Source organism: Lissotriton vulgaris, chromosome 3_1 (assembly GCF_964263255.1).
Source record: "Lissotriton vulgaris chromosome 3_1, aLisVul1.2, whole genome shotgun sequence".
NCBI lineage: Eukaryota > Metazoa > Chordata > Amphibia > Caudata > Salamandridae > Lissotriton > Lissotriton vulgaris.
The window spans coordinates 501,499,796-501,521,516 of record NC_141689.1 but is presented as its reverse complement, the minus strand read 5'-3'; the positions used below and the strand labels follow the sequence as shown (position 1 = coordinate 501,521,516).

General features: G+C 46.7%; 1 protein-coding gene across 3 annotated transcripts in view; it reads right to left on the bottom strand.

Annotated features, from left to right (window-relative positions):
- The window catches only part of AP3B1 (adaptor related protein complex 3 subunit beta 1), a 2,001,071-nt gene that overhangs the window by 223,278 nt on the left and 1,756,072 nt on the right, over positions 1-21,721 (bottom strand). For all 3 annotated transcript variants that reach the window (XM_086960746.1, XM_086960745.1, XM_086960747.1), the window contains one exon: positions 2,265-2,362. In XM_086960746.1, coding sequence (XP_086816872.1) covers positions 2,265-2,362 — 98 coding nt within the window. The remainder of the gene's footprint in view (positions 1-2,264; positions 2,363-21,721) is intronic.

Below are 21,721 nucleotides of genomic sequence, written 5' to 3'. Positions count from 1 at the left end.
TAAGGCAAGTCAGCAAAGCGTCCCCTCAACCATACATCTTCCTGATCAGCCTTCACTGCAGGAGGAATGAAGAAGAGTCTTTAGTAGGAGGGCTTCAGCTGCTATGTTTCCGCACATTAATGCAGATAGGACTTTGTTGGCGCGCCTGTCCAACAAGGTCCCTCAACATTTCCTTCACATGCCTGAGCGGCGCAGTGCTTGTTTAGTGATGAGTCTTGGGGGCTCGCTGTAAGCATGATAAATGGCTGACTGGCCAGAGCCTTATTTAAATCAATCGGCTCACTCTTTCAGGCTGATGAGACGACTGATAGATTTACATAAAACATTTTGGAGGCAACAACTGAGGCAGAGGTGCAGGGAGGGATGTATTAGCCTTGATTTGCATGCCATGCATCAAATCATCACTCTAAACATTGCCACAAAAAAGTAACAGGAAGGCGGAAATGTCTGTAGAACCGTAACCAGCACTTTGGGACCACAGTAGGTTGGCATTCTGTAAATTGTCTCATCACTGTCCTGGTTTGCTAAGCCGGCCAATTAAATCTACTTGTTACAGTATGCACACGAAAATCTCAAATCTAACTAAAGGCTGCTCTTGAAAGGTGCATTAATAATGTCAGTTGTGCGCTTCTGCAATATTTCAGCATTCATCCATTAAAGAAACGCAATCTAAAGCACTGAAACCCTTCAATCCTTCTCAGACACTGCATGGACCAAGGCAATAGTTTAAAGGCTGTGGCAGTACTAAAAGGGTGATCTGAGAGTTTTTACATCAGAAGTGTTCAGGGTTATTTTAGTATGGTTCGCTTACCCTCCCCACTCCTCCCGTACCCAATCGTAACAATGAAATGCAAAGAGCTCTACTTAGTCAAATAGACCTTAATTTTACCCATGTGACCTTTCTGTTGCTCGAATTTGTATAGAGTTATTTTTTGTGATGTGGGATTTTTCTCTGAGCAACTCAATTCAGTAATGATTAGGGTCTTACAATTGGGTAACAAACACAGAGTTAGAGATTCTAGCTCGAAACAAGGCATTAGCAAGAGCCCTCGGCTACAGCAGGAAAGCAATGCTAAATAAGCAGCAAGAAAGGGGCTTTAACACTGGTAAATTTGCTAGCATCGAGGCAAGCATCAAAGGATCAATTCAGGAAGACAGACCGAGCACTGCAGCAATGCCAAGAGACCCCCGCGGACGAACACAAACTCCACATAAACAAATTTTCAAATAGCTTTATTCAGAGTAGCCTTTCTGCTCTATTAACCACCGCAAACAGCTGCCAGCCCTGCTCAGAGACATAATCAACAACCACAGAAGTAAAATGGCAGAAGAAAAAAGACATTTTGGCAACAACTCCTCAGAGGACCAGAGCTATTCTCCATGCGCCCGTCTTGTGTGCACTCATGGTTCGGAACGGCCACTCAGGGAAAAATGCCGGCACAGCACGGCATGCAGAAGTTGATCAACATATAAAGTGGCAAACTGAAAGAGAAGAGGCATAATAAGGTGCTTCACTTACCCCCTTCGGCACTGTTTTTCAACAGTGAAACGCTATTGTATCAAAGCCCCATTCAATCACTCACCTTGGCTTGCTGAGCAGCCTGTCCAGCAGCGAGGCAGACTTCAGCCAGCAAAGGGCAGGAACATCAAGACAAATATCAATGGATCGCAAGGAAATTTACAGAGCAAACTTTAAAGCACGCTCTTTGTTTCAGTGGTATGAGGACAACAATTACATGAACAAAGTCCTTAAAGCACGCAGGTAAGAGCCATCGGCCAGCATGTGTTAAAACAGACTTCCTCAGTGTAGAGTATAATCTGCCATTTAACATAACAATCAATCAATCAATCAATGCAACTTTAATATATATGTGATTGCAGGTCCTCAAATGGAGCAGAAATGGAAATCTCAACTGAGAAGTAAGTCGGCTGGAATTCCAATGCTGAGGATTTATTTAAACACATATTAATCAAGCATATTTCACTATTTGACTCCTGCATACCATCAGAATCAATTTTTGGTTTATTTTGACACAGTTAATTCCTGTTACACCCTTGGATAGTTTTAACTCAAATTGGAGCCAGAATTTTTTATTTTTTTATTGAACCGGACTGAATTGCCAATATAAACGTGTGCATGCAGTAATATGGCACTTTTAATATAAAAAGTCGGTACGGAATCAAAGCCTCATTTGAAAAGCAGTAAAGCACTGACAGGGCACACAAACTATAAACAGCCAAACATGCTGCAAAGATTTGCTCACCTTGCTCTTTTATGAAATCCTTTTCAGACATGGTCACGGGTAACAGCAGCTCCCCAACGGGGGGCTGAATATTAACACTGAACTGATCCTCCTTGGTGCTGAAGAATAGAAAAAAACATATCAATCAATAAATGCAGTCTTGACCTAGAGTAAACGCAAAATGAAACCAATTTTATCAGCCTCAAAAATTATGAAGGCCCGTTAGGTTTCAAATGTCCAAAATTAGTGGTTAGCCACACCAATATATATTCCTAACAGTGACCCACTCGGCTGTGTAAACAAATCTGCAATAATCATTAATACCGTCTGATAACTTCTTTGTGCGGTTTCAGGTTTCAGGTTTCATATAATCCATTCCTCCCCAAAATCATACGAATAAGTGAACAGACTCCAAATTATTACCCAAAATTGAGCAACTTTAAGAGACCGCATATTTGATTCTTTTTTTCTGCATATTGAATGTTTATGGTTCGTTTTAGTTTTAGTAAATAACACTGGCACAAGCATCTAAACTGCAGGCTTTCCAAAACAAAGCTACATTAAACGCTATTATGTCTGACAGAGCGGAATATTTGACCGTATATAAAGGAAGACTCCTCGACCTCTAAAAGTGGCTCAGTAAATGGTAAGGCTGTCTACTACTTTACGTTATTGAGTCTTGCTAAAAATGTAATGCACACCTAGCTACTGGTTATCCACATGGACGTCATTTAGGGGTCGTAGTTGCGACCCCTGGCTTGCCCTTTGCTACCCCTGGCAATGTTTTTGCTACCCCTGGCCTCAGAGGTGTTAAAATCAGGGACTGGAAAACAGGGGCAGCTCTTCCTAATGGACGCTGGTAGGAGCATCAGTTGCCTAGGTTCTGTCAACTTTTTTATTATACAAATAGTGAATATTATTCACTATTAGTGCAATAAAATATTGAGAACATTAGATGGAATATGCCCCTATCTGGAAGCTAACGTAAGTAAAAGAAACATGCTGTTAAATGTATGTTGTATGCATGCTTGCGGGTGAGAGTGTGTTTATGTGAGTGAGTGTGTGAATGTGTTGGTATGTGTAAGCATGTGTGTGAGTCAAAGTAGAGGTCAAATGGCATGCGATGTCACTTCTGCTACCCCTGGCATTTTGGTGAATTGACGTCCATGGTCATTTGGGCTCTCAAAAGTTTAGTGGGTTTCAAGCGGACACCGTTTTACAAAAAGGATCACAGAAATAAATGATGGTCCCTTGCCAAGAAATGATGCATCCAAACAAGAGTGCCAGCTCTTTAGATTGCATAAAATCTGTGTCCCACGTAAAGTGAAGGACCTTATCCCTTTTCAATAAAGGACAACATGTTCTAGACGCTACGTAACCACTGGCAAATACTGAATTTTATTAAGACTCCATTATCGGACCTTAAAAACCTTCCAGCAGCAAGGCAAAATTACAATGAAAAAAATAACCTATTATTGTTGCCAATCTTTTATTCCCCTGAAAGATGACTTCTGGTGACACTTAACGCTGCAGTACATTGGTTTGACGTCTCGGCAGTGCACAATGACTTGCCTCCGGCACCTACTGAACAACAAGGCAGGCGGTTGCCTTTCCACACTGCCTCTGGGTCTCCTGAGACCAAAGCGAGATGGAAAAGCAGCAGCACTTGACACTAGTTCTATCAATGTACAGACCCACTATCCAGTACGTTGTGGGCACATCTTCTCTGCAGCAGAGGGCATGGCGGGGCAGAGAAACACACCCTGGGGTGAAGGATTAGACCTGGCGGTGATGGATGAACTCTTAAAGAGGTGAGGTGTAAATACTTGATTCGAAATTATCCAAGCAAGTGAAGTAAACAAGCCAGTTAGCAGTGTCCCCATAAAACTTTTCAACAAATGAAAACCAATTGGAGCATTTCACAGAACAATTTTCACCCAACTTGGATAGAAATCTAGGCATAATTATCCATCCATCCCTCATCAACCTCCAGATGGAGCCCCTTAGTGCTCTGCTCACAGATACAAGCATCACAATTCACCAATATGCTGACAAAACAACTCAACTTGAAATTGGCCTCCCACAGATTTCCCGCATTAATGTTTGCGGATGAAATCCCCCATGGGCATGCAGAGGGTCTTAAATCAGTTCATTAAATTTTGTAACCAAAGAAACCTGGTAGTTAACATTGATAAGACCAAGTACATGGTCTTTAACGCCAATACCACTAACTGTCCCCATCCTATGATGGGGGGTAGACCATTAGAAAGAGTCCCAACTTTTGACTATTTAGGTTTAACCTTAAACGACAGAATGGGGTGGGGCGCACAAATGGCCAAGGCCAATTCAAAACTAACTAAGACTATCAGGGGAATTCTAAAAGTCCCAAAAAACTGTGCTTACAAAATTGTTAGTGCCCCACTCGAAATCTTTAAAGTTCAAGCAAGGTCATCATCCCTTTATGGGGCGGAACTTTGGGGGCACGTCCCCTCTCCCGAGTTAACCACTACAGAAAACAGTTTTATTAGGCAAATTTTAACTTTGCCCAGAAATACCCCACTTGTTCCACTCAGGTTGGACTTGAACATTAGCCCTATCGCTGATGCTATCGCTTCACGCCCACTCCTTTATTGGAGGAGGTTGTGGAGCACTCCTGAGTTGGAATGCTACAAGGAGGAATTAAAGGTGGTGCTGGCCTCCTTAGGAGCTGGCAGGATTCCTTGTTTTGTAAGGCAGTCCTTCGCTTTGATCGGACATGAAAATCTATGGTCAAACCCTGAGGTATCCTGCTCAGCTATTTCTAAGAAAACATTGGCCCAGCACTATAAAGGACTTTAATCTCAGGAAGACATTCTGTTCAGCTTTATCAACGAGGTTGACTGCTGCCTTCCTGAATTATAAGTCATTTTACAGCTTTGAACAGGAAATTGATGTAATCCAACCCACCCTAGCGAAGAAGCTGTACTTACAGTTTAGATATGGAAAACTGCCCCTTTATTCTATGACAGACAGATGGACGGGGGTTCTGTACATTTATGCCCAGGCTGTAGAACAGAAGATGAAACTATTCTTCACGTTACTCTCTTCTGTCCGGCCTACTCATCCATCCGGAGAAAGTGGATAATACAGCTGTGTAATAACTTGGGCATCAGGAACTATCTAGCTTTCTTCAGGATTTTGAAGTCTGATACAAATCCAGTGATGTGGATTACCTGAAGGAAACTGCTTAGCTAAGGATGGCACACATGTATATATCTGTAGAGACTAGGGAACCAAGTGGATCAGCAAATGTTATTCTTACATTTTTTAAATATCTGAAGATAATTTAAAGTTTTATGTTTATGTTTACGTTTATTAAATTTGTATTGCGCACAAATACCCGAAGGTGTCTCGGCGCAGAGGATTATACGTTGACGGAAATAAATGAAAAGTGAATTTATTGATCAAAGAGCCACGTTTTCAATTGTTTTCGGAAAATTAAAAGGGTTGGACTGGTTTTGATGAAGAGAGGGAGAGTATTCCATAGCCTCGCCGTGGCTACCAAGAAGCGTCTGTCTCCTCAAGCAACAGTTCTGGTGTGAGGAAGAGGAAGAAGGAAGTTGGATGCCGAGCGGAGAGACCTGCTGGGGGTGTAAATCCTGAAGGCATTTATTAAAAATTGAGGACCTGAGTTGTGGATGGCCTTATATGCAATACATAGGGCCTTGAATTTTATGCGGCTTCTGACTCTAAGCCAGTGCAGTTGACGTATGGCCGCCGAAACGGATTGGTATTTGGGGATGGAAAGAAGTGCCCTAGCTGCCGCGTTTTGGACCAATTGCAGTTTATCCACAACCTGATGTGGGGCATTTAGCAGGAGGGCATTGCAATAGTGCAGTTTTGAAAATATTAGAGTGGTTATCAGTGTTATTCCTGCAGCTGGAGGTAAGTAGGGAAGTAGTTTTTTGATTGTTCTGAGGGTGAAGAAAGAGGATGAGGTCACAGTATTAACATGATGGATAAATGTTAATTTGGTGTCGAATAGGATCCCAAGGTTCCTGACCTTGGCAACCGGTTTTAATATATTGTCTTCTCCCCTCTGATGTTTTAGACAATGTATTTTAGAATATATAAAGATAAATGAACTAACTAAAAACTGTACATGTATTTTTATGTGCTTTTATGGTTAAAACTAACCGAAATAGTTTTTTTTGAATGAATGAATAAAAACAAATTGGAGCATTTCACAGAACAATTTTCACCCAACTTGGATAGAAATCTAGGCATAATTATCCATCCATCCATCCATCATCAACCTCTAGATGGAGCCCCTTAGGGCTCTGCTCACAGATAAAAGCATCACAATTCACCAATATGCTGACAAAACAACTCTACTTGAAAGTCTACCTTGCCCCACACATTCAACGCCTGCATGTTATCCAAGCCTGGACGTTCAGTGCCTACTTAAGGCTCAATGCAACCAATACAGAATTCTCGTTATTTGCTAAGAAAACAACCATGAGCTAGTACAAACTTGGCTCAATGACATGAGCCATGATGGTTTCCTACCCTAGCTTTCACCGAATGCCAAGTTGCATGGATTCACCTTGAACACCAGAACTAAGTGGGAACTGCTCTTTAAACCCTGACGCTCTTGCATTAGAATTGAGAGAACACCCTGCCTCATGGCTTCCCAGACTTCACAACGCCCCTCAGACCACAGTAGGAGCATTCTACATGCCGCAGCAGGTCTCCATCAGGGCTTTAAGAAGTAGGATCACATCAGCTCCATCCTAATGGAACTCAATTAAGAAAAGTTTACCCTCTAAGATGGCTTTCGGCACATTTGCAGCCAGGAAACAATCAGACTGTAGACTGTGTAAAATATAACACAAAAAAACAAGGAAGCAGGCATTTTACACTAATAGACCTAGGATCCATTAGGACCACCCCACCACTGCTCCAGTTTAGGCAAGAGTTGAAAACCACTACAACACAATGCAGTAACAGTACACTTCTGCTTGCATAGGTCAGCTACCTCTCCTATCACTCACTGACTGAATTCTGCCTTTGATCTTGAACCCACACTCTGCAGCCTTTCGGCTGGGTTTGCACTGTACACATACCACATACATACAGCTGTAGCAGAAAGTGCCTTGTGGTACTAAGCAACCAAAATCATTAATAAGCTTCCGGAACTCAGACTGAATTATGCCTCAAATATGAGCTTTTAAAAAAAAACATTTCTTTTAAATGGCTACACTATAACTACGATAACAACTATACATTCAACAATCAGAAGAAATTACAGGTCAGAATGTCGGGTCAAATACATATATGCATAGTCCTTAAGTAAAAATAATGCATTTCTCAGAAGTAATCATTTTATCCTGAGGCATCACTCAGTGGTCCTACATCAAGGATCTCCTCCACTGAAGTGTATCTGATTACCTCCATATACAGCAACTTCGACCCTCAACCGAACGCCGTCACAACTCAACTTCCCATCACGGCCTGACCTCATGCTACCATGAAGACCATCCACTCGGGGCTCCAGCTGACCCTTGCCCCACGGCACTTTCACCAAAGGACTCCTACTGATCAACGAAGCACTAACACCCATCCTCAATGCCTCCATTGATTCAAGATACATTCCCAGACACCTGGAAACATGCCATCATCAGGGCCCAGCTCAAGACATTATCCACTAACCCAGCCACGTTTTCCAATGACAGACCCATCTCCCTCCAACCATACACAGCAAAGGCTCAGAGAAACTAATCAACCAATGCCTAACCGACCACCTCAATAACCCCCAGCTCCTTGGATGTCACACAGTCTGGATTCAGGGACAATACCAGCATAGAAATAGCCCTCATTGCCAACACAGACAACAGCTGCATGATCCTTGACAGGGGAGACCCCGCAGCCCTCATTCACATGAGCCTCTCTGCAGCATATGACATGGTCTCACACCCCATCCTCATCAGGTGCCCTTAAAAGATTAACATCCAAGGACCCACTATCCGCTGAATGTGCTCCTTCTTAACAGTTAGAAACAAGCATTTACAATGCAATAGGTCTCGCAGCATTAAAGTTTGAGTTATTGGCATTGTGTATGACAATGCGTTGCATTACATTTTTAGCAAACTTTGAATTGATGAGCAGTGAGAATGTGTGCAAGAGTATGCTGGCCTTGTAGCAGTGTGGTAGAGCAGAGCTCCAAGTTGTACCAGCCTCCTTCGGCGTGGTTCCACGGCTTCTGTGGTGACATCACGGCAGGGCCGCCTCCCTTGACCACGCCCCCTCCTGAGGCTCTGTGTCGGGGTCCAGTAGAGTGAAAGTAAACCTTGGCCGAAAAAATGGCGGCCGCGGCCGGGAACAGGAGTGCGTCCTCTGGGTTGAAAGCGTCTGGCGGGTTAAGGTCTGGGAATGAGAGTGGTGCCGAGCCTGGAGGTCTTGCTGGCCTCTGGGATCCTAGGGGTGGTGACAGGGAGCCGCCCGGAGCTGACTGGAGGGGCAAGCAGCTGCGTAAAGTGCGGAGCGTGGACTTGGATAAGCCCGAGGGCACCCCGGGGCTGGACCCTACAGATGCCCCGCTGTTCTTCCTGTCCGGTGGAGGCAGATTCCAGCCTGTGCTCCCGCAAGCCGGACGTGGAGCTCAGGAACTCGACGCCGAGGACTGCGCCGGGGGTCCGGCTCTCACGGGAAGGTAAGAAGCGAGCGGCGCAAGCGAGTCTGCTGTGGCCGGGGGAGCGTGTGGCTAGGGGGAGCGGACAGTGTGAAGTGCTAAAGTAATGTCAGTGAGCGGCCCTGGTGTGGCATCGGACAGTGAGCTGCTCATGGAGGCTCGCATAGACTTGGAAGAGGGGTCACATTGTGGGGTACTGAATCGTGGTTGAAGAGCGATGGGTGCTGGAGGGGAGAGCAGACTGTGGGCACTACTTCGGTGTACCGGACTGGAATACGGAAGTAGGGTCGGACAGAGAGGGGTACTGAAATATGTACGGACAGGGTGATAAAGTGCACGGGATGAGCGCGAGGGAAGATCCAGGATCGGGCTGTCGAATGCTACTTTGAGTAGAGCCGCAGGATGTCTGTCTGTACAGCAATTTATGTTGCAGTCTACTGAGCTCTATAGACTGACTGTCTGCAGTGAGAAGGAGGGTCCTCGGTGTGGGGGGTTGTGCTGTGTGAACGGAGCACTCCTGCGCGCGGTGATGGGCAGTGGAGCCGGCGGCAGAGGGGGGAGGGAAAGTGAAAGTAAGCAGCAGGCTTGCAGTGGAGACAGGAGATGGGTGTGCGCACGTGTGCTTCAGGCATGCTGTCTGCGGGCGGCCCGCGCCGATCCGATTGCTGAGCCTGCGCGTGACCATCTCCTGTCTCCTGGGAAGCTGAGCCGGTGACTATAGGTCTCTGGCGAGACCGCGATTTTGCGCGGTAATCGCCACGAGACCTAAAAAAGTTGTCAGCAGTGCACTTTACTCCTCTGAAGCCCCTCAAACTCATCTGCAGAGTGCCTGAAGGTTCATCGCTGAGCCCCACTCTCTTCAACGTATGCAGGATTCCACTGGCCAGTCATCCGCGTACACAACATCAACATCCTCTCCTATGTAGATGACACACAACTCTCTTCCTCGGACAAAACCCCAGACACAAGAAACAAGTTCACCGGAGAGAGTGGCCTGGGATGCATGGCGGCAGCAATATAATTGCTGAGCTCCAGCACCCAAGGTCGGATTGGGATCTTTTCTCCTGTTCCCCCCAGGCTCCACAAACAGAGGAGGCCTGGGGGAACCAGCTGATGGCTCGCACTAGAGGAAAATGTTCAGGAGAAAATCGCAGAGGCCTCTGAAGGTAGAAGCACTGAGAAAACGCAGCCGAGGCAAGTTTTCGCCGGGGGACCGATAGTGCTGGTTGCCCAAGTGGTGAAGTGAGCTGCAAGGGAACTGGTGACTCCCCCGACCCCAAGAGGATGATTGGATGCCTTTGGTCTCCTCCTGCCTTGTTTGAGGGGTGGGGGTTTGGGAAATTGTTGATTATTGTAAGAGAACGTCATGAGGTTTTGAAAAATCAATAAAATACTTCAAAAAAAGAAACCAGTTCATCGCCTGCATGACCAATGTCATTAACTGGATGAAAGCCAAATGTCTCAAACTCAACACCGCTGACAAGATAGAAGTAGCGATCTTTGGCAAGAATACTTCACCATGAATGCTGAGTGGGAAAAGCAGGGGCGAGAATATGTTGTCTAGCCACTGAGAGACTAACTAGGGGAGTGGACCACCGATTCATCGATGACGCTTTCAAAGTGCCTGTTAGGGGCTCATTAATTCGCAGCAAGGGCCCTGACATGGTGGGCCCATGCTACAGGATCTTTCAACAAGTTGGGGTTCGTCTCAATAGCTGGAAGTTGTAATTAATAACTTTTGACAGTCTGCAGAAAAAAAATGCAAATGTGGCCCTCTTCTCTGTGTGTGGTCTCACTGAGAATTCTAACCGAGTCTCGAGAGAAGTGTCTAGACCACTAGCATTCTGCAAGTCCAGGTGCAATCCAGCATCAGTATAGGGAGTGTGGAGTAATTTATCCAACTAATTGTTGTTATCACCAAGTGGTACATTTTGAAGCACCTGGACTGCAACTGAATCCGAGCCACAAAAGGCCTCCAGCCACCTGTGGTACTGGTGTTGAAGAAGGGAATGAGGATCACCTAATGTCGGAGGTTGCACTTCGGTTATTTCGGAGCACTACATTATTGGAACTCTGTCAGAAATCAATTTTGGGACCAGATCTGAAACCAGCACTGCTGGAGTCAGCGATGGCCGCGGTATAATCCAGATCAGCATGGAGGCATGGATTGGTGCCAGCAAGGAGGAGTGAGAAGGCCCAACAGGGTCAGTCAATGACGGGGAAAGGCCTTCAAACAGAAGTGCTACTGGGGGCCCACATGGCTCCATGAGGCCCAAAGGCATTCCAGATGAAGCGGACATCAATTTGAAAATTTGCAGCATGGTTTCTGCCTGATGCAGGATAGATGGCCCAGGGAACTCGGTGTGTTGGGACCAGTCTTGTAACAAGCACTGGGTCGTATGATACCAGCGATGTTGAGATTTTGGAGTGTCAACTACGCAGCTACTTCCCAGCGTGGGAGAGGCAAGAGGAAGACAAATCCCGCTTGGCTTTTATGCACTTACGGCATGACTTGGACATGAATGAGGAATTGGCATGAGCCTGTGACTTGCAGTGGGAACGACCCCATGATCTCGAGGAGCAGCCTGCGACTTGGAGAGAGATTGTTGTTTTGTGTTCTAAGGCATATCATTTTCCTTCCGGTACCCTGATTGCCTTCAGATGCTTCATGTTCTGCATTCTGTCCATCAACTGTGTTTTTTGCAATTTTCACCCCGAGTGGGACGGGTATGCTCAGACGTGAGTCCCGTGCTCTCCACGCCACTGGAGTCAAGCTATCCTGGCGTAAGACGGCTGACAGCCAGAAACCGGTGCTAGGATGCTTGATTCCGGTCTGGGAAAGACATGGCTTGGTAATTCAGGCTGGACTGTTCCCATGAGGCACAGGGTCAAGGCTGATTTGCATATAGCCATTGTCTGACCTAGGGTGGTGTGGAGTGCAAAAAAACGATTAATTTAGGCCGAGATCTTTGTACTGGGGTGAATGTAAGACATTGTTCTGCATTCTGTCCATCAACTGTGTTTTTTGCAATCTTCACCCCGAGTGGGCTGGGTATGCTCAGACGTGAGTCCCAGGCTCTCCACATCACTGGAGTCAAGCTATCCAGGCTGAAGAAGGCTGATAGCCAGAAACCGGTCCTTGGATGCTTGAATCCGGTCTGGGAAAGACATGGCTTGGTAGTTCGGGCTGGGCTGTTCCCATGAGGAACAGGGTCAAGGCTGATTTGCATATAGCCATTGTCTGGCCTAGGGTGGTGTGGAGTGCAAAAAAACGATGGATTTAGGCCCAGATCTTTGTACTGGGGTGAATGTAAGACATTGTTCTGCATTCTGTCAATCAACTGTGTTTTTTGCAATTTTCACCCCGAGTGGGCTGGGTCTGCTCAGACGTGAGTCCCAGGCTCTCCACATCACTGGAGTCAAGCTATCCAGGCTGAAGAAGGCCGATAGCCAGAAACCGGTCCTTGGATGCTTGATTCCGGTCTGGGAAAGACATGGCTTGGTAGTTCGGGCTGGACTGTTCCCATGAGGCACAGGGTCAAGGCTGATTTGCATATAGCCATTGTCTAACCTAGGGTGGTGTGGAGAGCAAAAAAACATGGATTTAGGCCCAGATCTTTGTACTGGGGTGAATGTAAGACATTGTTCTGCATTCTGTCCATCAACTGTGTTTTTTGCAATTTTCATGTAAAATTGGTGGCACAACTTAGAGTCATCCCTGGAACCTAGGCACCAAAGGCAAATATTGTGAGGATTCATGACTGACACCTGCTCTTTCCAGTTGCAGCATGGTTTAATGTCCTTGCTCTTGTGGAGAGACATCTCCCTTGGCAGATGGTCAAATTGGTAAGTATTTGGTGTAGGTACAACCAACGAAGTTGGTAATGGAGCTTGGGATCATGTTCAAAGTGTGAAGAAAGAGAGGAACTGACGTCAGTATGCAAGAGTAGTACATACATGCACCAGTGCTTCTGAGTCTGAATGGCAGTATCCACAAACGTGTGGGAGCAATGGCTGTAGAAAAATCTGGACCCAGTCTGGAGCCTGGAGATTATAGGTGAGGAGTCTGAAGTTAGAAGAAAAAGTTACTTACCTTCAGTAACAGACTTTCTGGTAGAGACTATCTAGCTGCAGACTCCTCGCCTTCTGAATGTTCCCCAGGCAGAAACTTTTCAGCAGGACCTCTGTTTGCCAGTAGGTGGCACTGTGCAGCTCTACACGGACGCCGGTCCACTCAGGAAATTACCTGCCTATATAGGTGACACTTTGCACGCTGACGTTGGTTGCTTTTGAGACTGTCCGGGCACCCAGATGCAGAGCCCCAAAAGCAAATTGGTTTGCCCTTTGTGCAGATTCCCCGACTTGGGATCTTAATAGATAGTGTCTAATCAGAACTTGGAGGAAGGGAGGGTCGGTGAGGAATCTATGGCCAGAGTCGCTACCAAAAAGATTGTTAACAAAGATAAGTAACTTGTTCTTCTGATAGAGACTTCTAGCTGCAGATTCCTCACATTTCAATAGATAGCAATGAATTACCGAATTGGTGACTGGACTGCAACAAGAAAGTTCTGTCGAACCGAGTGAGCAAAATGCCTTTTCAGTAGACCTGGCTTTCCAGGCAATAGTGCTTTGTGAACTCATGGAGGAATACCCCCGTAGGTGCCTGGCATCTGTCCAGGACAGGGACTCCGAGTGCTAACGCAACTTTGGCTCTGGGAAAATGAGAAAGCATTCCTTCCAGAGGCTGCTTTTTAGGCAATGCGTAGCAGCTTTTAATGCATAGCACAGTCCAGCAGGAGATGGCTCTCTTCTGCACAGCCTTGCCTATTTTAGCTCCAGAGAACCCCACATAGAGCTGATCATAAACCCGATTTTCTCTGATATGATTGATGTTAAAGCTCAGTGCTCTCTTAAGGTCCAAGTGATGGAGTCCTCCAATTCTTTAGAGGGGTGAGGAGGATCATAGAATGCAGGAAGGTAAAGTTCTGCTCTTGACGGCAAAACCAGTTTTCCTGGGAAGAAAGGTGGTGCACAGAAGATTGACACAAACGCTATATTTTGTTAAAAATAACTGACCCAGCAACTGGGCTTCCCATCGCTAGACCAAGAGCAGGTGGTACAGGAACAATACACTCACCAAGAGAGTGTTATAGTGATGGAAAAGCTTATTAGAAAACATCCAAGTCTTAAGTGAATTCCGGAAGCTGAGATGGGTATTTTCCTGAGGTAAAGAGGAAGTTTGCTCCACAGGAAAGGGAGCCAAGGCTCGGAAGGAGCACCTTCGCCCATTACGTTCACTCACAGGCCTCACTGGTGTGATGGCGACAAGGAACACTCTCTTGAGGCAGAGGAGCCTCAAAGGAACAGCTGTGAAGTGAGTCAAATCGAGTGCACATCAGAAATGTGAGGACCGAACTAAGGTCTCAATGTGGTATGACAAAGGTAGTGGGAGGAAACAAATGTTGCAAACCTCCAAACCGGTTAAAAGTCTATCAGAAAGTGTTATCACTGGAGGTGGGAGACTGCCCACCCCAAATAATCCCCTTTCTTACAATTATCAAGTGATCACTGAAATACTCAGGGACCTCTAAGAAGGTCAGGGAGGTGTGACCTGTATTTTAGCAATATGAAAGCAATTGGGGATTCCTAGGACAGTGGTTAGACCAAATTAAATTGCAGGAGAAACTCAGCTTTGCCTAAAATGTCGCACTTAAGCTACATTTTCAACAATAATTAGTAGTGATTTTATATATGAGATTGTAGAGTGGAAAGTACAGCTCAAACAACTATACGGTTTATAGCAGAGGTTAAGCACAGTAGTTGCATGCTTGCTTTTTAGCAAAATTCAATTTTTAAAGCTTTTTTCAGGGTACTCTGCAACTTCATTCTTTCTTACCTAGCTTCGGTAATACTCTTTTTAGCGGATATTTTATCTAACCACAGATTCTTCACCTTTAGACTATACCCAGATGCAAGGCTGTATCTGGAGAATTCTTCAGCGATGCTTCAGTTTGCTTGTAGGTGGAGATGTGTGGGTCTGTGGTGACTTTGTACTCCCCCAGAAACGATAGAGCGGGGTGCCACCCCAGAGCGGAGTGCCACCCCTGCATGCCAATGCCAGTTTTGTGTATATTTTTCTTCAATGCCCTCAAATGCATAGCGCTAAACAATTTACTTGAGACTGTGGGCTGACCTTCTAACTTGGAACATTTTTAGAGGAGAAGGAGACCCCTGCACAGAACAAGGAGGGTGAAGGTAGTGAAGAATCCGCAAAAGAGGATTCATTTGAAGGAGCGTTTCCAAAAGCAATTTGTTCTTCTGATGAATACTTCTAACCAACATAGACTTATTTTTAGAAGGGCTACCATAGCAGTGCCTGTCATAAATGAAGGTTCTGGGAAATTGACTCGGAGATAACTATCCCGATTAACATGAAGGTGAAGAACAATTGTTACTTACCTGTAAACAGGTGGTTCTCCAGTATTGGTGTCTTTCATAGATTCACATGCTTGAATATTCACCGTCGTCCAAACTGCGGCCAATCAGGCGCAAGCACCCCTCCAGAACCTTCTCCTCAGAGCTCAGTCCCTCAGATTCTCGCAGCACAGGAGTGACAATAGAGTCTATGAGGAGAAGAGGGCCTCTGAGGGAAGGTGGGTGAGTCGCATGTGAATCTATGAAAGACACCAATACTGGAGAACCATCTGTTTACAGGTAAGTAACAATTGTTCTTCTCCAGTATTGGGGTGTCTTTCATAAATTCACATGCTTGAATAGAATAGTGAGCAGTAGTAGCCGAAAAAAGCTTGAAGAAACCATGCAACAACATGGAAGAAATACTCCATTGACTATAATAAAGTCATGCAAGTAATAACCATAAGCAAAATAACCATGATGGAGGAGGGAAGACAGAGGCTCACCTTAGTTAAAAAGATTGCGAAGCACTGCCTGTCCCACTGCCATATCTGCGTCATTGATGGCATCCAGGCAATAGTGTCTTGTGAAAGTATGCCTGCTGGACCACGTGGCCACCCTGCAGATTTGACGAAGCCACACAGCGGCAAACAGGGCAGTAGAAGATGACATCGCCCTGGTGGAATGGGCCCTCACGGAAGACTTAAGAAGCCTGCCGGCTTGCTGATGGCAGAAGGCAATTGCTGAAGAAATCCAACGTGCAATAATTGGCTTGGCAACAGGACATCCCTTGCGCATGCAGGCATAGGCAATGAATAGTTGATCAGACTTGCGAAAAGGTGCCGTCCTAGTGATGTAAAATTTAAGACATCTTTTAATGTCCAAGGAATGTAGGCGTTGCTCTGCCGGAGATTGAGGATTGGCAAAGAAAGTTTTTAAGACAACAGGTTAGTTAATGTGAAAGTCAGTAGGTACTTTAGGAAGGAAAGTAGGGTTGGTGCGAAGCACTACACAGTCCGATTTGAATTGAAGAAATGGTGGTTTAATGGTGAAAGCGTGAATATCGCTTACTCGTCGAGAGGCTGTCAGAGCAAGGAGAAGGGCTACCTTCCAGGTGAGAAATTTTAAGTCCGTTCTGTGGATGGGCTCGAATGGTGCTTTCATTAGTTGAGCCAGTACGACATTAAGATGCCAAGTGGGAGGAGGACATCGAATGGGAGGAAACTTCCGGAATAATCCCTTGAAAAACTGGCGAATGACTGGAGGAGCAGAGCGAGGTGGAACCATCTCGACGGTAGCGGGAAATCGCCGCCAAGAAGACACAAAGTGGAATGTGAAAGTCCTGATTGAGCCAGTTGCAGAAAGAACGGAAGAAGCTGATCCGGAGTGGAATGAAGAGGATGAATATTGGCATCTGCGCACCAATGACAAAACCTCTTGCACTTGAGTTTGTAGGTTTTGACTGTAGACGGAGCTCTTGCCTGAGCGAGAATGTCCCTGCATGCTGGGGAAATATTTAAATAAGCAAATTCATGGTGCTCAGGTTCCATGCCGATAATTTCAGAGACGAGGGGTCCGGATGACATACTTGACCCCCGTCCATTGTGAGGAGATCTGCTCGAGGATGCAGAAGTATGGGCTCTCACTGGGAGAGGAGAAGTAGCCCTGAGACCAATGCTTGTCGAGGGCATCTGGGAGCGATCAGGAGGATGTGGCAAGGTTGTCTCCGCATCTTCCACAACACGCGAGGAACTAGTGGAATCGGAGGAAAAGCTTAGGCGAATAGATCGCACCAGTTCATCAAAAGGGCATTCCCGCACGATCCGGGGTGGGGATGCCAACTTGCGTAAGATGGGCATTTCCGGTTCTCCGGTGTTGCAAAGAGATCCAAGGGTGGATGACCCCACTGTCGAAAGACTAGGTTGAGTGTTGGTTGGTGTAACTGCCACTCGTGGGTGGACAACGTGGATCTGCTGAGGGAATCTTTTGGGATGTTGGAGACTCCTGGCAGATGAATGGCAGTCAGGGTGACGTGGTGACTGATTGCGCAATCCCAGATCGACTGTGCCAGACAAGACAAGAGAGGAAATTTGGTTCCCCCCTTCTTGTTGACATAGTGCATGCTGGTCGTGTTGTCCGTTTGGATAAGGACTGACTCCTTCTTGATCACAGGATGGAACGACTTGAGGGCTAGAAAGATGGCCATCAATTCCAGCCGGTTGATGTGCCAAGAGCGCTGAGGCAGAGTCCATTTGCCCTTGAGCGACAGACCTTGAAGGTGAGCACACCACCCTTCTAAGGATGGGTCCGTCGTCTGCGTGAGTTCCGGAGCGGTGGTGAGGAAAGTGCCCCCTGCTGCGATGTTGGACTGTTGCGCCGACCACTGGTGAGCCGCTTTCATGCGAGCGGTGACACAGACTACGTCGTTGAAGGATCCGGTGACTTGACGCCATTGCCGTCCAGTTCTTCCTGAATAGGGCGAGTTTTCAATCTGCAATTCGGGATCAGAGAAATGCATAACCATGCCATCCCCAGAAAGGACTTCAAGATCCGGACTGAAACTGACTGTTTTGCGCAAATACGAGCCACGAGGCGGAGTATCTTCAGCTGACGCTTGTGAGATACGAACGCTTTGGCTGTGGAAGTGTCCAGATTAGCGCCCAGAAAGGTTCTGCAGAGAGCTGGGACAAAATGGGACTTCTCGACATTGATGGAGAGGCCGAGGGAGCGGAAGACCTCCTGACAGCGTTGAGTGTCCTGAACCAACTGGCTGCGAGATTGAGATTTGAGAAGGCAATCGTCCAGGTATGGAAAAATTTGTACGCCCTGGAGCCGCAGGTAGGCCATCACAGGAGCTAACACTTTCCTGAAGACACGAGGGGCAGAGCGGAGGTCGAAAGGCAGCACCTGGAACTGGATGTCTCTCCGTCACACTCGGAAGCGCAAGTACTTTCAATGACTTGGAAGAATTGGCACATGAAAGTAAGCGTCCTGGAGGTCGATGGTGGTCATGTAGTCGTCTTGGGCGAGAAGACGCAAAATCTCTGTGAGCGTGAGCATACGAAAAGATTGGGATTTGAGATATTTGTTCAGCGCTCATAAGTCCAGAATCGGACGCCGGTCTCCTGATTTCTTGAGGATAAGGAAAAAACGGGAATAGAATCCCCTTCCTCTTTGAGACTTTGGAACCACTTCGATGGCGCCCTTCGTAATCATAATCCGAATTTGTTGGAACAACTCCTTGAGGTGGGGTGGAGGCGGGCCGGATGGAGGAGTGGGTGGAGGAAATTTTGACGAAATCCAAAGCATGGCCCTTCGCTACAATGTCCAGAACCCAACGGTCTGAGGTGATGGAGGGCCATTGAGAAAAGAACAGGGAGATTCGAACTCCAACTTTTGGGGGGAAAAGCAAGTCATTGTCGTTTAGAGGTAGATCCTCTATATGCAGACTTTCCTCGATAGGATTTGGAGGACTGCTGACGTGAGGACTGCTGCTGCTGGGAAGAGTAGCGCTGATTGCCCTGGTTATAGGAGTATGGTTGACGAGATCCTCCACGAAAATTGAAGTTGGTGCCGCATCCACGTGCGCCACGAAAAGGTTGTTTTCGGAACTGTAAGGTCCCTAAAGAGCGGGCAGTGTCGGTGTCCTTTTTAATGGCTTGGAGAGCCCCATCAACATGTGCCCCAAAGAGTGACTCACCATCGTACGGCATATCAAGGATCTTTGCCTGTAACTCTTGACGAAATGTGAAGCGGAGCCATCCCTGTCGCCACAACACAGCTGCCCCTGCAAGCTGTCAGAAACCAGTTGATGCGATGTCCACTGAACAGTCTATGATCTCCTCAACTGCTCTCTCTCCGTCCTGCAAAATTTTCAAGGCTTCAGCCTTGGAGGGTTCCGGGATGAGGGCTACAAGGGCAGCCATGTCAGACCACATCTGACAATCGTATCGCCCGAGAATAGCTAAAGCATTCGCTGCTCTCACCGTGGTAGAGGCCATTGATGAAAATTTCCGCCCAATGGCGTCCAAGCGACGACCCTCCCAATCTGGAGGAGCTGTAATAGGTGATGCTGGGTTCCTTGAGCGTCGTTGTGCAGCTTGAGTGACCACCGAATCAGGCTTCGGCTGCGAAATCAGGCACACAGGGGAACCAATGGGTGCCTGATTCTCTACGCGAGGCATTTGTGCAGGGATGGTATTTGGTGTCTGCATAAGTTTTAACCCTTTGTTCCATATAACCGACATCTGGATTTGAGGGGACGGTGCAGAAGGTGGTGGTAGCGGATCTACAGGAGGAGGTACTACAGGGACAGGTGCTGCTGGTACTGGCGAATCCTGATTGGATGGGGGAAAACGCCTGTTATAATCCTCCAACATATATTGTAGGATAGAAAGGAGAGACAGAGGCAGTGTCGCTGTTGGAATCTGCACCGCTTGTTCTTCATCCTGAAAATAATTTCCTCCAGGTTCCACACCATAGTCCGGGCACTTGATGACTAATTCCGAAGGACTGTGTGCAGACCCAAAAGGGCCACTGTCTTCCTCTTCTGAACCAGAGTCCTCTTCAGAGCCAATGGCAAACAATGGCGAAGGTGGCTGCTTGTCGTCTTGAATAGACAACTGGTTTACCGGAATCTGGCGACACTGGTGTAGTGGGCCGGCGTTGGAAAAACCAGAACCTGACGTTGAAAGTGGCAGCAATGGCAACGATGCAAAAGAGGAGGTAGTCACCGTCGACAAAGTCGTCGTCGACTTAACTGATGACGACGGCAGAAGCGTTGACGAAGAGGCAGATGAGGATTCTGTCGTCGACGGGTGTGGTGTCGACGAGGTCTTCAACGTCGGTGATGAAGTTGGCGTCAACGGAGTCGCCGACGATGACGACGTAGCCGTCGACGAAGCACTCGACGGGGTCGAAGACGAAGATTTAACAGCTCTCGTTGATGAAGATGTTGTCGACGACGAGTGAGTTTTGTGTTTCTTTTTCGTCGACGAGACAGGTCTAGAGCCCATAGACACCTTCGTCGACATATATGACGTCGACGTAACCGTTGACGAGCCAGCAGCAGATGTTGTCACAGTCGCCGTAGACAGATTTTACATGTTTCTTGGTGGAAACATGACTGGAAGAAGCAGAAGACACCTGAGAGTCATATCTCGTGGGCGTGGGCGAAGCAGGAGGAGGTGAAGACACCGCAGGAGCCATAGAAAGAGAGAGTTTCTTTTTCTTTAAAAATGGAGAAGGCAAATCCTGCACACTGCTACGCTTACTGGCTGCTTTAGAAGTACCAGAGATAAGGCTGTCTGCGTCAGAAAGTGGGTTATCCATGTCCTCAAGTCTCTGCAACCAGAGGTGGAGACAACCTTCCCTGTCTTTAAGGGTCTTAGTAGAAAAGGTCCTGCAAAATGTGCATTTGCTCACCTCATGGTTCGGGTAAAGACAATATATACACTTGGTGTGGGGATCTTCAGAGTATAAGCGCAGCTTCCCACAGGAAGAACAGGGTCTAAATAGAGACTTTTTACTTGAAGACATGTCAAACACTGGAATCCAGAAGAAAAGTTGAGAAAAACTGAGCAGAACTCAGGGAGACTCCCTTCACACGACGTGCGGTAGAAAATCTGAGGGGCTGAGCTCTGAGGAGAAGGTTCTGGAGGGGTGCTTGCGCCTGATTGGCTGCAGTTTGGACTAACATAATGGCATGGATATGTTGCAATGGTTTCTTCGAGCCTTTTTCGGCTACTACTGCTCACTATAAGACACCCCAATCCTGGAGAAGAACAATTGTTACTTACCTGTAAACAGATGGTTCTCCAGTATTGGTGTCTTTCATAGATTCACAAGCGACTCAACCACCTCCCCTCATTGTCACTCCTGTGCTACAAAAATCTGAGGGACTGAGCTCTGAGGAGAAGGTTCTGGAGGGGTGCTTGCGCCTGATTGGCCGCAGTTTGGACTAACATAATTACATGGATATGTTGCAAGTGTTTTTTCTCTCTGCCATGTATTCCTATGTAGGAATTATGTCTTGGTATTTCTATGCATTTCTACGGTGTATTTTTATGTGATATGTTTTTACATACTCATGTTATTTTAGCATCTTATTGCTATGATATTTACCGTGGGACTCCCACTTCGACAACGGGGAATATTCAAGCATGTTAATCTATGAAAGACACCCCAATACTGGAGAAGTGACCTTTCCGCCATACCTCAATCGTCAAGAAAATAGTGATTTGTGAACCTATGCACAGACAACCACGTCATAGCCAAGCAGATGTCCTGAACAAGGATGGTTCTCTCAAAGGCCACTGTAGTGGCATTGGTCCTGGTGGACTAAACAGGCCTATGAGGAGCTGCTTCTAAGCCAATGTGTTGCAGATTTTGATGC